General features: G+C 43.4%; 1 protein-coding gene across 1 annotated transcript in view; it reads left to right on the top strand.

The window, feature by feature from the left end:
- Positions 1-15,789, top strand: part of ITPR2 (inositol 1,4,5-trisphosphate receptor type 2) — a 230,833-nt gene that overhangs the window by 101,298 nt on the left and 113,746 nt on the right. The window contains 4 exon segments of the mRNA XM_050325375.1: positions 3,148-3,276; positions 3,862-3,982; positions 13,393-13,583; positions 14,313-14,455. Coding sequence (XP_050181332.1) covers positions 3,148-3,276; positions 3,862-3,982; positions 13,393-13,583; positions 14,313-14,455 — 584 coding nt within the window.

The raw sequence follows: 15,789 nt of genomic DNA, 5'->3' as shown, positions 1-15,789 counted from the left end.
AATTAGTCCTCTTTATTTCCTGGTTAATGGCTAAAAGAGCATGTCAGAAGTGCTCTGGCCTGTCCTGCTCTCCAGCCAGCTCCCCGTGTACAGGCTTATTTTCCAGGTTATTGAGTGTATTTGTTCAGGTTTGGTGTTCTGGAGCCCAGACAGAGCCCATGTGTTATAAATACATCAGCGTTCTGTAGCTATCAGGACAGTTAGAAGGCTGTCAGCCTCATGAAAGATGTTACAATAGCTTTCAAAGCATTTAGAAAAAGAGCCCTTTGATCCTCTGTGTTCCAGTGAGCTAAAAGGGATGCTTTTGCGTGGGGGAAGGGGAAATGCTTTTCTTTTAGCTGCTACAAATGCCTGTCAGTGGGTGAGTTTGTGAGCTTTGAGCTTGAGTCTGTTATTAGAGAGCACTAAGGTGAAAGACAGAGTGTGTTATCCTCAGGTTGGATTCCTTCTGGGGTTTTATATATATATATATATATATAGTTATGTATATAGTTATGTATTAAAAAAAACCACGAAATTTTTTAGTCTGTTTCTGGATTGAGGAAGGAAATATTTAGCCCCCAACTGTCATTTTCCTTTCAACAATGTGATACATTGCAAAGCAGGCACGAGGCGGATTCGTGTGTAAATTGGGTTTGCCAAAAGCAGTCGCGCCTTCAAACGCACCCTGTTCCTGCAGCTTCTGCCAACCTACTTTCTCCTGTGTGTGACTTTGCAGCGCTGCACTGAGCAAAGTGGGTGCTGCTGCTGCTGCTGCTGAAGGAAAGGCTTCCCTTTCCTGCGTGTGGCCCAGCCTGTAAGTCAGCAGCTGTGTAGTCTGAGCAGGATTAAAGGAAGAAGCAGGATCTGACAGCTGTAAAGACACCCTGGCTTTCACTGCAGAATTTTTTTTTAAGCATTATTCATCTGAGTTTTGGTCCCAAAGCCTCTTAAGGGGCTTTTTAAACACTGTTTTCTCAATCCTCATCTCCATTTCATGCATTTCAGGGGTGGTTTTCTTCCACGGAGAAAGATCTTACAGTCCCCAAAGGGCAGAGGGATGAGAACAAATGAGAGGATTTCCAAATTGCTTCTGCGCTGGGAATTTCTCAGACCACTGTTGGAGCAGAGTGGCATCCCCACACACATGGCTCTGCTTTTCAGGCAACTGAAAGGGGAAAGCTTAAAAGTGTTTTGGAATTTAGTTCTGGTGATTTCTGAATTCGCCGTGCTAGCAGCGCGCAGCTCCCTGTCTTCCCGTTGGGATTGCAAGTGCTGAGCCTCAGAGCTGCTGGTTCCAGCCAGAATTGGCATGCAGATGAATTAAAAGCAGAAGAACTTTGAGAGGTTTTTAGTTCTATGATCTCTCATTTTGTTGTTGTTGTTGAGACAAGTTTTGATTATTAACTGAATCATTTACCTTCGTGAGGATTGGGGGTGATAGTGGTGTCACACTTTCCCCAAAACCCAAGGGCTGAAGAGTTTGCTCTTTCAGTTTAGCCACTGCTGCTTCTCTGACCAAGATCTTTCCTTTCCTGGGGTGATAAAAAATGCACTACGTGGAGGCATGACTTGTGTGACACATTTTAGATGAGCAGACAAGCAAAGCTCCTCGAGATGCCTCATTTCTCTAGGTCTCAAGATATCTCTGGTTATTCCTCTGCCTGCCACATGACAGTGCTTGTGTGTTAGAGCCAAGGTGCTTCTGTGTTCCCTGAACACGAGTGCTTTGGGATGTCACATCAGTAACCTTCCTTAAAACATTTCCTGGTGAAATTGCTGTCCTGTAGCCTCCAAGTGTGACAGTGGCAGTGTGTAATTAGAGAGAACCTTTGCCCCGTGTGAGATTCAGGTGCTGTGGGTTATCTTCCTGCTTCTGTCACCAACTTTTTCTCTGTGACCTTAAGCAATTCACTCAGCTTCTCTGGACTTCAGTGCCCCAGCCCTGGAGCGATGCAGTGGTAAGTGTGTACCACTCAGGGTCGTGACTGTGTGTTTAAAGGCACAGGCAGTAATGCCATGCTCCCTCAGGAGTCTGTACACAAAATAAATTCTGCTTTTGCATAGGTCCCCCAGAACGCTGCAGTCGTCTTTGGCGAAAGAGAAAACAACTTTGCCTTCATTTCTTGTTAAACATGACTAGAACTGCTTATTTAAAGGCTGTTGAAGACATAGTGTGACTACAGCCTGTACTCCTTATTTGTCACATCTTGCCTTTCTCACTGTGTTTGACTCTCTGTAGACTCCTTTCAGTACTCTGTACACTGACATATGCAAAGTCAACATGACTCTGTGTGGATGTTCACAAGTGCTGAAGGGAAATAAAGGAGATACTGAAGGATGTAATCCACCCCAGTAATTTTTTCCTTTCTTTAAGCGTGACATCTTTATGTAGCAACAAACTTTTAGTGTTGCACCAAAGGGAGTCTTCAGGAATCTTTTGTACAAACCTTCCCACGTCCTCCCACCATTTAATCATCGTTCTGTGCTCCAGAGTTGTCCTGGTACCATCCATTCCCTTCTTTCATTGTTTTAGCTTGGCTTTTGTATTGTCCCCATGTGGCTTCCCTAAGTAATGCTGCCTGTCTTGCAGTACAATCCTAAAGGCTGCTGTACTGACTGTGCTCTTTCCTTTCTTTACCTCTTCTTAAACGTTTTTCCTGAAAAAATGTTTAAATTTTCCCCGCTTCGCCTTTGCCACCCAATCGTGGTGAGTAATTGTAAAGAGAAGTTAAACACTACATGAAATCTTTCTAACCTCAGTTGTTTATGTCTCATCTGTCTCTAAAGCTTCTTCCAACCAGCCCCACAATGGGAGGAAAGGTCCATTTTCTTCTTGAATCTGTCTAAATGTGTAAGTGGCTTGCAGTGTGCTGATTTAGGGGGGGGTCTTTTCTTCATGGTGTGGGAGAGAATAGACAGCCAGCCAGAAAGAGCTAGTCCAGAAGAGAAGGGAATTCAAAAGACAACGTGGACCTCCATGAAGAAACATAAGCTCTCCCAAATACAGCTGGAGTACTAAGATAGTCATCCCTGAAAGAATTTGTATAAAAATAATTCGGTTTTATATTAAGAAGAAATATCAGATGTGTTGTAATAAATACAAGACAAAAAGGCTTGCTCATTGAAAAGAACTAAATCCCCTTGTTTCCTCCTTCTTCCCTTCAGGTTTGCAACACGACCACGGATCGTAAACACGCAGACACATCTCTGGAGAAATATGTCACTGAGCCTGTAATGAACATTGTGAGTGGCTTCTTCAATTCTCCATTTTCAGACAACAGCACCAGCCTCCAGGTAAGGAAAAGAGACACAGACAAATATGTTATTCGGTCCTTTAATGAGATACCTTCTGTTCCCTGCATAGGAATGCTGTATCTTTTCATCCTCCTTTAATGTCTCTGTCCCTTCTCACACCACTGACTAGCAGCTTAATTCCTCTTTAAAACACTTAATTTAATCACTTCCATCTCTGAACCAGCAGACAGCTCAGTGTGGTCAGATTTACATCTGGCTCTTGTTGAATTCGTTAGAGGGGGATCCTTGCAGAATAATGGCCTGTCTCTGTATTTGTGTGAGAGAAGTGCTGTGTCCCATGACAGAAGGGACACATACCTGAGAACTGGGAAGATTCCCCTGTCCTTCTTACTCTCTCTTGTGTTTGCCTGTCATTCTGAGGAAAAACTGCATGATTTGGCCTTTTTTTAGAGGTGCAGCATTGATTTCTGTTTCCACCAGTCCTAAACTTCAAAGAGAATTTAATGGAGCTGTGACATCAGTCTATAAGCTAAAAACCCCTTGGTTTATGTTGTGTCAGACCCTAGGGCAGCTGTGGGGAGATCCTGAAGGGTAAAAATTCCATGTTTATCTTTTTGTTTTCAGACACACCAGCCTGTTTTTATTCAGCTGCTGCAGTCTGCTTTTAGAATTTACAACTGTACCTGGCCAAACCCAACGCAGAAAGCCTCAGTGGAGTCATGCATCAAGACTTTGGCTGAAGTGGGTAGGTGCCAGGTTTTGCTTTTGATCATTGCTCTTCATGTTTTAAAGTTCAGGCTTGAGGTTTACCGGGGTTTAATTTGACTCTACCCTCCTGAAGTTGTGATTTCAGAAATCCCACTTTCTGAGGCCGAATTCTTCCTTCTTTTGTAACCCACTCAAGTCTGTCTCATCAAATAGGGTTGTTAAGGTGAAACCTGTGGGTCAGAGAGATGAACTTGCTAAGTGAGTGATGATTGCACTTTCAGTCGTCAGTTTTAATTTGATGGTTGAAACTCTGGATGATTTTGACTTTTCAATGTCAAGCAAGTTAAGATATCATTTTTCTCTTCAGTTCCTGGGAGATGCATTAATATCGTCAGGCAGTCCTGGGCTTGTTCAGATTTTGTCCCATCAAGGAGTTGGGGACTGAAAACTTCTCATCCTACAGTAAAAAATATTCTTCGCCAGTGCATGGCTAAGAGTGGCAAAAGTTCATTCAGTTAAATTTCTGTAAATACAATTTTAAGTCTTCTGCCATGACAGAAGAAAAGGCTTATTCAGAATAGTTTCTAAAAGTCAGTGAAGCTGATTACTTGTAGAATAAGGTTCAACTCAGTGTGAATGAAAATCTGAGTAGAGGTAGAGATACATAGAAACTGGCTAAATTCTACTGTTGATACCTTTTTTAAAAAGTATTAATAAGTAATGATAAAACAACAGGAGAGGGTCCCTTAGCCATCTGCAGCATCTGTGGCATTGTAACAATAAACTCTAAATTTAGGCTTTTGGAATAGCTTTACAGAAGTATCATTTAATATTTCAGCCAAAACATCTCATTAACTTTTTTGTGGGAGTGAGAATAAGCAGTTACCTAAAAACTTTAGCAACCTTCAGTTCTTTTATTTGTTGTGCAAATGATTTAATTATGGATCCATCTGGCAAGAGAACTTTGGAAGTTAAAGACATTTCATTTCCTTTATGCTACAGCTTCTGCAGTCTCCCATACAGCTCCATCCCTACAGATCCTTGCTTGTGTGTTCAACACTTATGTCCTTGCTCTTCTCTGCCAGTTCTGGAAGCAGTCATCAATAAATCACTTCTTTTGGGAATCTGGAGAAAGGGGGAAAGAAGTAGGGCAGGTGAGAGTATTTCTGAGACCCAAGCACAGCCTCTTGTGCTCCTGAAGAGCTCAGTGTCTTCATTTCTCTAGAGCTGCACCTAAAATCAAATTCTAGCTCAGAGAGGTCGCTGTGTTGTCTCACCAAGATAAGGGCATTTGGAGACTCCTGAGCATGGGTTTATTTTCCATTTGGCTCCGTGCCTGCAGCGCACAGCTGATTTCAGCATGAAAAATTCACAGCAAATTACAGCTATCCAGAGCTCTGGTGATTTATGGATGAGTCAGGCCCAGGGTCTTGCTGTGCTTTCTCTTCTCCCATGTGCTAGGGCAAGAGGAAATAGCCTCAAGCTGCACCAGGGGATGTTTAGATTGGATATTAGGAAACATTTCTTCGTGGGAAGGGTTGTCAAGCGTTGGAACAGGCTGCCCAGGAAAGTGGTTGAGTCACCAACCCTGGAGGTATTTGAAAGATGTGCAGATGTGGCACTCAGGGATTGATTTAGTGGTGGACTTGGCACTGTTAGGTTACTGGTTGGGCTCTATCTTAAAGGTCTTTTCCAACCTAAGTGATTCTGTACTGGTGATACAGCCAACCTGAAATCGTCCCCACATCAGCCCAACAGGGAAACCGTGGGGTCCCCTTAAGGGAAGGCAGATCCAGCTTTATGGCCAGGTGAAAGGGCTGCTGGTGATGGGAAGTCTTCTGTGTGCCTCTTGCTCCTGGGGGAGCCCAGGGGGAAAGCCCTGCAGCATGTCATGGCTGATATACCTGGAGTCTCCTTCACATGTGTGACTTGGCTCCCTGTTTGGTTTAGAATTTAATTTCTACCTCCGCTACAGTCCTTTCTGTCGTTCCATTTTCTGTTTTATGGAGGTGGTTTAGAGTTGGTGTTTTATAAATAAGCTCTTGTGCTGTCCTGTGGGTCCAGCCTCCTTCTTGCTGCTCTGGATTCCCACCCCTGGGACCGCGGGCCGTGCCTTGGGCACTCTCAGGCGTGGCAGAGCGGAGCGGAGCTGTCGCTGAAGGGCATCGTCCCGTGCCCTCCTCTGGGAGCCCCCAGCAGCCTCTGGGATTGCAGTGGGCTGGCAGCCTCAGAGCTGCTCCCTGAAGGCACGTGCCAGCAGCCACATTGCTGATTTCCTTGCCCATGTTATCGTAATCATCAAGGATTCGTCGCTGACGGCAAAGTCGAGCACGGTAAAAGTGTGTCGTGTTAGAAAATTACCACGTTTTTATTTTGTGTTTTATTTTGACAGTGCAGAAAGGGAGTGCAAGGGAAGAGGTGAGGGGGGTTTTCTCAAAGAGCAAGATATAGCAGGAGAAGAAGCAGAAGGTGATTTGAGAAACACCCTTGTGCAGAAGTTTCGCTGTCACATGGAGATTTTAAGTGCTGGTGATGCTCAGTATTTTTAGGCACAGTGTCAAATCGTGTCTTGCCTGGGCTAATTGAGCAGTCCTGCCCTTTTTTTGTGGCAATATTTGGAAAAACTGCCCCAGCTGGGCATAACCAGAGGCTCTGACAGTTGAGGACCTTCTGTGATTGGGTGTTCCACCACCCAAAATGGTGCTTGGCTTTGAGAAGCCAGAGGCATCTTCCATGACAGAAGCAGCCTTGTTGTGCCTCTTTTGCTGGCTGTGTATGTGGACCAGGTTTGGATTTTGGCTAGGCATCTATAAGCACCCTCTTGCCCTTTTTATTTTCCTCTTCTGGCTTGAGAGTCTGACAGCTTTAATGTTCAGGCCTTTGTGTTTCACAGCAGGGTTTAAAAAAAAAAAAAAACACACTAAAGAGATTTTGCCTATATCAGAGAGATATGGAGTATTGGGCAGATTTATAGCAGGCACCAAAGACTTCTGATGGAAAATAAGTGCAGTATAGAGTTGAAAGAACAAACATGATTTTTTTGTGTGTGTGTTGCTGTGTCGTTGCCCTGGATTTAGAAATGAATCTCAGGAGGAAGAAAGCACATACACAGATTTCCCAAGATATCAAAGATCCATATAATGTTGCACTTTTAAAAAGACCCATTTCAGAGCAAGTCTAAGCATATATTTTTTGCTCAGTGCTTACTAGTTTGTTGCTGGCAGGTGGATGCAACTATTGCCTCAGAGCTTAAGATCATTCCATCTGCCTTCTGATGAGCGCTGTAAGAATGTGCATTATCTTCCAGGACAGCAAAATGACGTTACAGAAGATTTTTTTTCCTGATAACCCTGGCACTTCAACTCCACTTGACCACCAGGGAAAAACTGCATAAGCTTTTCAAGCTTCACTTGCTGCTTTGTCTTCAGGCAGTTTCCTGCCTCCAGTTGAGCAGGAAGCAAAGTTCCTCTTCTTCAGCAGACTCCTCTGTGGCTCCAAGCTGGATATCCAAGATTGGTATCCAACATGGACACCGATGGGCACCAGTTTTTTTACTACCCAGTAAACATTTGGCTGCCTGGCATGAATAGAAACACCTGGGAAATAATATACCTGTATTAATGTGTCTGGTTCTCATGGATTTCTGAGGCAGGTTATCACAGTAATGAGAATTAACACATGAGACATATATCACTTTTTTTTTCCCTCTGTTATTACATAGGACTGAGCTTTTGCTTGAAAATGCAGTCCAAAAAAATGAATGATTAAAACAGCTCTGATAAAACAGTGGCAAATGAAAATCATTTAAAAGGTTCCCAGACCTTTGTGAAAACCGAGAAACTAAGACATCTAACCATTTAATTTATTTGAAATGAATTCCTTATCAAAGGCCTTTCAGTTCCTACATTTTATAGTCTTTGCAAGGTTGGGAAGGCTTGGAGGCGTCTCAGTGTTTGCATTTTAAACCATCTACTTTCCATAAAGATTGGGGAATATCGCCTGCCCTCACACCTCAGGTTTGTATATCTTAAATTGCATATCCTAAACTGTATTGGAGCAGGGTCTTTCTCCCAGGGCTGACTGATCTTTCAGGGCATGAAAAGAGAACTTGTCTTTGCTTCTTAATTAAGTGGTGATTCCTTTATCTTCACCTTGGAGCACCAGTTTTCTGTTACAATTGCAAATGCAGTTGTGTTGTACTCTTTCTTGTCTCTGCAGTATCCATTAGCTTTTCCCACTTAGGTTTTTAAACACTGCATCTTCCCTCTGCTATTGTGTGTATCCCAAGGATTCAGCCTGTGTGTGGCTGTGCTGTGACCACCACTAATGAAATAATTGGAATTTCCCAGATGACTGAACAGTAGCAGATAGGAAACCTGCATTTTGTTAGACTGTGTCTCTTGGCAAACCCTTTATTAAAAAAACCTGTTAGCAAGCCAAATCACATGAGTCATTATCAGATTATATTCTAGGATGATGTGCAGGAGAGGCAAACAGAGAATCCTTGTTTCCATCCTACAGAATTGGAGGCAAGGCATGTCAGATTGCCATTTTCCTAAGTTCCAAACTGGAACAGGTACAGAGGAAGCACTGCTGGGATGGTCAGGGGAAAGGAGAACTGTGTTTCAAGAAGGGGCTGAGAAAGCCCCATGTGTTTTCCCTACCAAAACAGAGGCCTGTGTTTTTGCTCTTTAAAAGTACTTAAGAAGATAAATAGCCACAGAGACATTTAAGCTGAAGGACAGTGTTGACCCAAAACCAACTGGGCATAAATTACAGGAGGTTGTAAATAACCGAAATAAATTTAGATTGTAAATCAGAGGGCTGGAACCAACTTTGGAAGGATGTCCTTGGTCAACGGGCTGAGAGAAAATGGAGAGGGGAGGGATGGCAAGATAAGCTCCCTTCATTTTAAGTGGGGCTCCATAAATTTTCCCAAAGATATTAAAGAACATGGGTTGTCTGTAACAGAGAACAGATGGTCTGAAGGAGTAGTGAAGTCCTTTCTACTTGAGTATTTATTCCCTAATTTCAGGTCACCAATACCCCTTTTGTACAGAATCAAAAAAAACCTCTCCTGTGGTTCTTCCTGACCGTGCTTTTATGGCCTCTAAAGCCCCTTACTTTTCCCTGACAAATTACAAACAGGAAACATTAAACATAAGATCTAGGTCACATTTTATTGCTTCTTTGGAATTATTGTGCATATTTTAATGTCCATATAGATGAATTTTCCTATAACAATTTTTTTCAGTCCTGAAAATACGTTTCTTTCGCTTCCCATTTGAGTTTTAAAACCCGATTTCCATTTTCTAAAAAGCCAGACCTTCATTTTCAATTTTTAGTTCAAATAAAATAATTATCCTGTTGTTACTTTTTTGACAGCGAGAAGAATAACATTTCAGATGAAGCACATATTTTATTCTATTTTAACTGTTTGTGTTTCCCTAATTGCAAGAAAAATTCAATGATGATCTTTTTACAGGCTGATAAATATTTTAGCGTAGATTTTCCGTCGGAAAAAAAACCACATCCAAGTGAAGGGTACAAGACTGGCAGGTTTGTGTCTTGTCTACACAAAGCTTTTATTTCCCTTAAAAAGTCTTGCCGTCTCTAGCATTAGTGTCTCTCCATCCAAATGCATTTGTTAAGCAGTCAGCAAATGATTAAGGAGCTGGAGGGACTGATTTATGGAACAAAATTAATTGAACTAAATATGCATCGCTCCGTTACGTGACAACTGGGAAGTGTGGGAGAACGTGATATAGCTGTCTGCAGCTACCAGAGGGGTGTAAGCAGCAGGGAGAGGAGAGGCTTCACAGCCAGGCACAGCTGTGGCTTTTTCATGACCCACACCTGGTGCTCCCAGGGGTGAAACACCTGCGGGTGCCCCCAAAAACCCACCCCAGGGATGGTTTAGGAAGTGCACTGAAAGAGCTGTGAGGCCCCCAAATGCTGTTGTGTTTTGTATACATTACAAAAGGGTAATGGAGTGAAATTTAAAATTAGGGAGCGCTGGGTGGAACAGCAAGGCTCCTCATGGCAAGGTAGATTATTCCGAAGAATGGGCTTCCAAGGAAAATTACAGGCAAGGGCCACTTCCTGGAAATCCTTAGAGCTAAACTGATCCTCAGGCTCAGGCAGGGAGCACAGTGAAAGGACAGCGCTTCAGCAAGCATTCCTGAAATAGGTCCAATTGCTGGGCTTCTGTGCAGAGAGATACACGCAGGTAATTTAACCAGGTAACACCTCTGCCCATTCCAGCCTTTCTGGGAGCAGCTGGATGTGCTCCTGGGGCTGTGGGGGAGTCTCTCTCACTCGTGGAGAGCGGCTGGAATTTTAGCTACTTGATTCTCAGCATTAATGCTGAGTCCCTTTTCTTTTGAGTCCCTGCCCCAGAGTACTTTTTCATTGTTTCAACAGCAAGGGGAAGCAAAGTTGCTGATGCACTGGGTGCCCACAGCCCATCCAGCACGGAGCAGAACGTGTTACAGGCTGGATTTGCAGTACCGTGTTTCCTACCATTTCCATGGGTCCCCTGTGCTTGGCTCAAGTGTGGCTCTTGCTGGTGGCATAATTGGGGGATTTCCCAGCAAATTCCATTTCCTCTGGCACTGGTGAAACGGTGTTGTGTGTTCAGGGTGTAATCAGCCCTGTGCACCGTGCCCTGGGTGTAGGAATTGGGCAGTATAAAAGCTTGGGACGTGCCCTTCGCTGCAGGACAGAATTTACCTTTGCTGAAGACGTCACAGAGTCACAGAATATTCTGGTTTGGACCCACAGGGATAATGGAATCAATGTTCTAGTCCATCCTGGTAGGGTGTCCTGCTGGATACTTGTGGTAGCACTGTACATACAGCCATTTGCTTTTTCCCAGGTTCACTAGTCAGATGAAAGACAGAATTTTATCCCCTCTCAGCTCCTTTGTCTCCCAGCTCTAACCCTACTTTGCAAGTTTGAGCGCTGTCCAAAAGTATTTCTAAGTGGAACAAAAATAAACATGCTCTTAAATATTTGATGTTGATACTTTAAGGGAGATTGACACATTTTGAAGAGGAAAGCAGCCTACAACACCTAAATTAAAAATAAATATTTATGTTCACATTTGTTCATCAGCTTTCCAAAGTGTAAAAATATGTTTCATGTTGTTTTAAATAATGAAATGTGAAACAAATGAAAGATAAACTTTCTACAAGCTGCAAAGGAATAAGAAGACAAAGGCTTTGTTTATAGCTTAGACTTCAACGGTGCCCTTTGACAACCAATACAAATCTTAATTACAAATGGAATTATACATGTAAGAACTGTTCAAAACAAAGGAGTATTTTTTTTCTCTCTCTGGTTTTCTTTGTGATAGTTTTAATTAGCTGCAACTCTTTGAACAATCACAGTCCTTGACTGCTCCTTAGACACTGATGGAAGTTGTTAACTTCAAATGGCATCTATAGGACTGCAAAAGTCTGGGTTTTCCTCTGAACAGGGTGCCTCCCCATTGCTAAATTTATTCTTCAGTATATCAGGATTCTACATGCATTCCACTTAATTGAGAAGTGAGCATTGTCCAGTAACATTCCAGTGATTGACATTAGGACACAATAAATTGGATTAATAAGCTGCAGCACCTACCCACACTGGCAGAACTCTAATGGACTTCTCTAGTAAAGTAAGCACCAACAGGGCAAATGTGTTTTGAAAAATAGCCCAGTTGGAGAATATGGAAAAAACCCAATCATTAGAAATAATGGCCAGCCATCCGTGGTGTTTTCCGCATGTTAATCAGGAACCTGCCTTCAAAACAAAAGGAGAGTGGAAAGGAAAAGTCAATTTGTCTCTTCCCATCTTGACCTAAAAAAAAAAAAGGTTTATTTTTTCAATTCCCTGTGGCAAACTATTTAAATGAAGGTGCCTACCAGAAGCAGGAGATGAGATCTCTCTCTTCCATCCCAGTGGAACAGCCTAATCCAGAGGAGGGTGCCCTGCACCTGTGGGAGCCGTCAAAGGGATGAGGGCACCCCTGACAGAGCTCCCTCGCCACAGTCTGAGACCAGAGGGTGAGGTGTCACAGCCAAATTTAGACTTATAATAAATTCTGCTGATACAGTGTGGTGTTCAGGGGGAGAGAAAGTCTGTGCCTTTTGGGATCTGTGAGTCAGAGCTTGGGATCTGGCAGCGCTCGAGCCTTCATTCATCCGTGTGCCTGGCTCCGCTTCCACCTGCTCCCCTGGGGCTTGATCCATAGGCTGGTCGGGAAAGAAAGGCTCCTGTTGACTTCACAAATTCAGGCTCTCCAGTTTTAAGAGCTGGGGAGGAGGAGTGGAATGGTTTTGGTGCCTCTCCCTGCTGTGGAAAGCGTGAGTGTTGGTGGGGAGATGCTTCACAGAAACGTTGAGCAGAACTGCGATACAGGATGGTGCTTTTTATAAAATTCACCTTGTTTCAAAAAGGAAGACTAAAAAATCAATTATTGTTAGTCATTATTCCAAATGAACTCGAACTGCTTCTCCATTTTGCTTCTAAGTTTTTATTAAGCATGAACTGTGCCATGGAAATTAAGTGAAATGACACAGAATGCAGAGCCTGAGCACTGGAGTGTGACCTAATCTTTTCGAGATATTACTGCATGGATCGTGGAATCACAGAATGGTTTGGGTTGGAAGGGACCTTAAAGATCATCTTATTCCAACCCCCCTGCCATGAGCAGGGACACCTTCCACTTGGCCAGGTTGCTCTGAGACCCATCAGTTAAATTTTTTAGCTATCAGATGTTTATTAACTATTGGATTTATTGCAGTGGCATCCAGGAATCCAGGGTTTATCAATCCTGGCAGTATAGGAAACCCAGAGAGAAGAGGAGACAGTCTTTTTCAAGTTTAATTTGTATGCACTTGGTTTCTCAAGGTCTTCACAGGAGAAATGCACAGAAAAGAAGCAAAGGGCACTTGGGATAAATTGGATAAATGTGCATATGTCCACTAGAAAGAAGGATTTTAGAATTTGCTTCTGAATAAAGTAAAACTAGCTGTTGAAATAATAATGCATCCTCCATTTTATTACTCTTATTAATATCTCTGGATCAGATTTTTTTTTTTTAAGTTAGTAAAAAAAAAAATTTCTGTTTTAAAAAATAAATGTATCTATAAAAATACATACTGGAAATTATCCCCATCTCATTAAAATTGGTGCAGCTTTCTTTCTTTAACAAGATTATGGCTGATTCTACCACTTAGGTAGAAGTAGGTAGGTAGTATCTTAGGTATCCTTATTTTTAGATATAAGGCTCCTTAATTTTAGGATCTTTGTTTTTAAAACCTGTTGAAGTGATATCCCCCTACCCCTTAACTTCAGGAACACTCAGATTTTGCACGTCATGACCTTCATAAGATTTTGAAGTTTTTGCCACTATAAATGTGTCTTATTTTAACTTTTTTTTTTTTTTTCCTGGTAAAGCAAAGAACCGTGGGATTGCAATTCCAGTGGATTTGGACAGCCAGGTCAACACCTTGTTCATGAAGAGCCACTCTAACATGGTGCAGAGGGCAGCCATGGGGTGGAGAATGTCAGCCCGCAGCGGACCTCGCTTCAAAGAAGCTCTTGGTGGGCCTGCCTGGGATTACAGGAATATCATAGAAAAACTGCAGGTACAAAACCAGCAAGTGGCTTGGGCAGTGGTCCCGGTGCTTTTATCTCACATGTGCCAGATGTGGAAAGCCCCAGGAGTCACACCATGGGCCTGAGAGGATCATCCAAACTCTTCTGGAGCTCTGGCAGCCTTGGGGCTGTGCCCACTGCCCTGGGGAGCCTGTTCAGTGCCCAACCACCCTCTGGGGGAAGAACCTTTTCCCAACATCCAACCTAACCCTGCCCTGACACAACCCCAGACCACTCCCTGGGTGCTGTCCCTGGTCACCCAGAGCAGAGCTCAGTCCTGCCCCTCCTCTGCCCCTGCCCAGGAAGCTGGAACTGCAGTGAGGTCTCCCCTCAGTCTCCTCTTCTCCAGCTGAACACACCAAGTGCCCTCAGTGTCCTCACAGTGGCTTCAAATCAAGGCCCTTCCCCATCTTCATTGCCCTCTTTTGGACACTCTCTAAGGGCCTCATATCTTATATTGTGGCGCCCATAACTGCACATGGCATTCAAGGTGTGTTCTCCTCGAAGTGGTCCACGGAGCAGGACCTCCTTTCTGCCTTCTCATGGCCACGTGTCCCTGTTTGGCTGCAGAGGAGGCAGTGGAGCTTTTAGGAGCTGTTCCATCAGGTTTGTGTCACTGGAGATCACCCGTGAGACGGAGATCACCTCGTGCGCGTCGAGGTTAAACATCACGAGGAGTTCTCTTGCAGCTCTGAAGGTTGTTCTCCTCTCTTCCCCAGGACGTGGTGTCCTCCTTGGAGCAGCAGTTCACTCCCATGATGCAGGCTGAGTTCTCGGTGCTGGTTGATGTGCTGCACAGTCCAGAGCTCCTTTTCCCTGAGGGGAGCGATGCCAGGATCAGATGTGGTGCTTTCATGTCCAAGTAAGTGGCGTGCAGAGGGGCCTGTTTGCTTTGCTGGGAAGGATGGCAGGGAGTTAACGTTTTCAGCAGCTCTTAACTCTGATTTTCAGCAGAGACTTAAGCATGCAGGTGCCTGAGTTCACTATTGGAAGCTTAACCTGAGGGGTTTTGCTGCATGTTTTATATTTCTCAGCAGTTTAGGGGTCTGGAGAGGAGCAGAGAGCCTTGCTTACCTAGAAATGGGATGTTAATAGCTTGTTAAAACTGTGGCAGGCTCAACTTCTGTTTTCTCAATGGGCTACATTTGCTATTAAGTTTTCCAAATCTACAGCATTAACTGAGACTTTCCACAGTAGAATTTTCTTCATAATGAAGCAGTAGGGGGCTCAGGGCTAGTGGTTTTTTTGTTGGAGGGTTTTTTTTGGTATAACAAATAGATATTTTTTATTTTAAACTGCCAACAGTTCCTTTAAAATACGGTTGACTGGCACCCCTACCTGGTCTTGAATTATTAGATGTTTTATTTGCAGTCTGTGCATTGGAATAGAGTCTTGCAAATTTTTTATTAGTCCTCAAGTGAGATGCCCCCCCTTGCCCTTGAGAAACTATAATTTAAACAGAGATAAAACTTGGGGGAAATGAATGCATTTGGCAGCTCTCCTGATTCCTTGGCTGTTTGCATATTCTGCAGGGGTAGTGTTATAACAATATACTTTGTGTATTTGCAAAAAATTAAGCTAAATTTTGGGGTTGTCCCATCTCATGCCCTCTGTCCAAACTCCTGTCCCAAGTCAGCACCAAATCATGCCTAGGGCTGATGGATGTGGCCCATGCATTGCACAGACATTCCTCCAGCAATGTGTGAACAAGTGCAGGGACCTGTGCATGGGCCTGCTCTGCACAGACAGAAAGGCTCCTTCTAATACCAGCTTAATCTGACTAAAATCCAAACTCCTGTCACAGCCGTAGCTGCAGATGGAAATGTACCCTGTTTTCTGGCTTGTCAAGTTGTTGTGTGAGTGTAAACAAAGGTTATGTTTCATCCAAGTGCCTGTATTTCTGGACACTTCCATGAAAGGTTTTTGATGATCCTTTTGGCTGGATACCATTTGCTAATTGTATCATAAATATGTTATAACCGTCGTGGAAGTTGGAAGGTGTAAAGGTTGTAGCTTTTAAAGGTTTTGAGATGCATGGTGAGCGCTGGTTACCTTTAAATAAAGGTTAAAGTGAGTTAGCTTTAAATAAAGAAAGGGTGAAATAGCAAGTTTGGATCTTAATCTGGAAGCCCTCAGAAAAAGTGGATGTAGAATTCTGCCTTCTGTATGGGCAGTAAGATAGGCAAAGTGACACAA

The sequence above is a fragment of the Myiozetetes cayanensis genome, unplaced genomic scaffold (assembly GCF_022539395.1).
Source record: "Myiozetetes cayanensis isolate MyiCay16 unplaced genomic scaffold, myiCay2020 scf3, whole genome shotgun sequence".
NCBI lineage: Eukaryota > Metazoa > Chordata > Aves > Passeriformes > Tyrannidae > Myiozetetes > Myiozetetes cayanensis.
The sequence above is the reverse complement of the archived record's forward strand: the minus strand, read 5'-3'. Positions and strand labels throughout refer to the sequence as shown.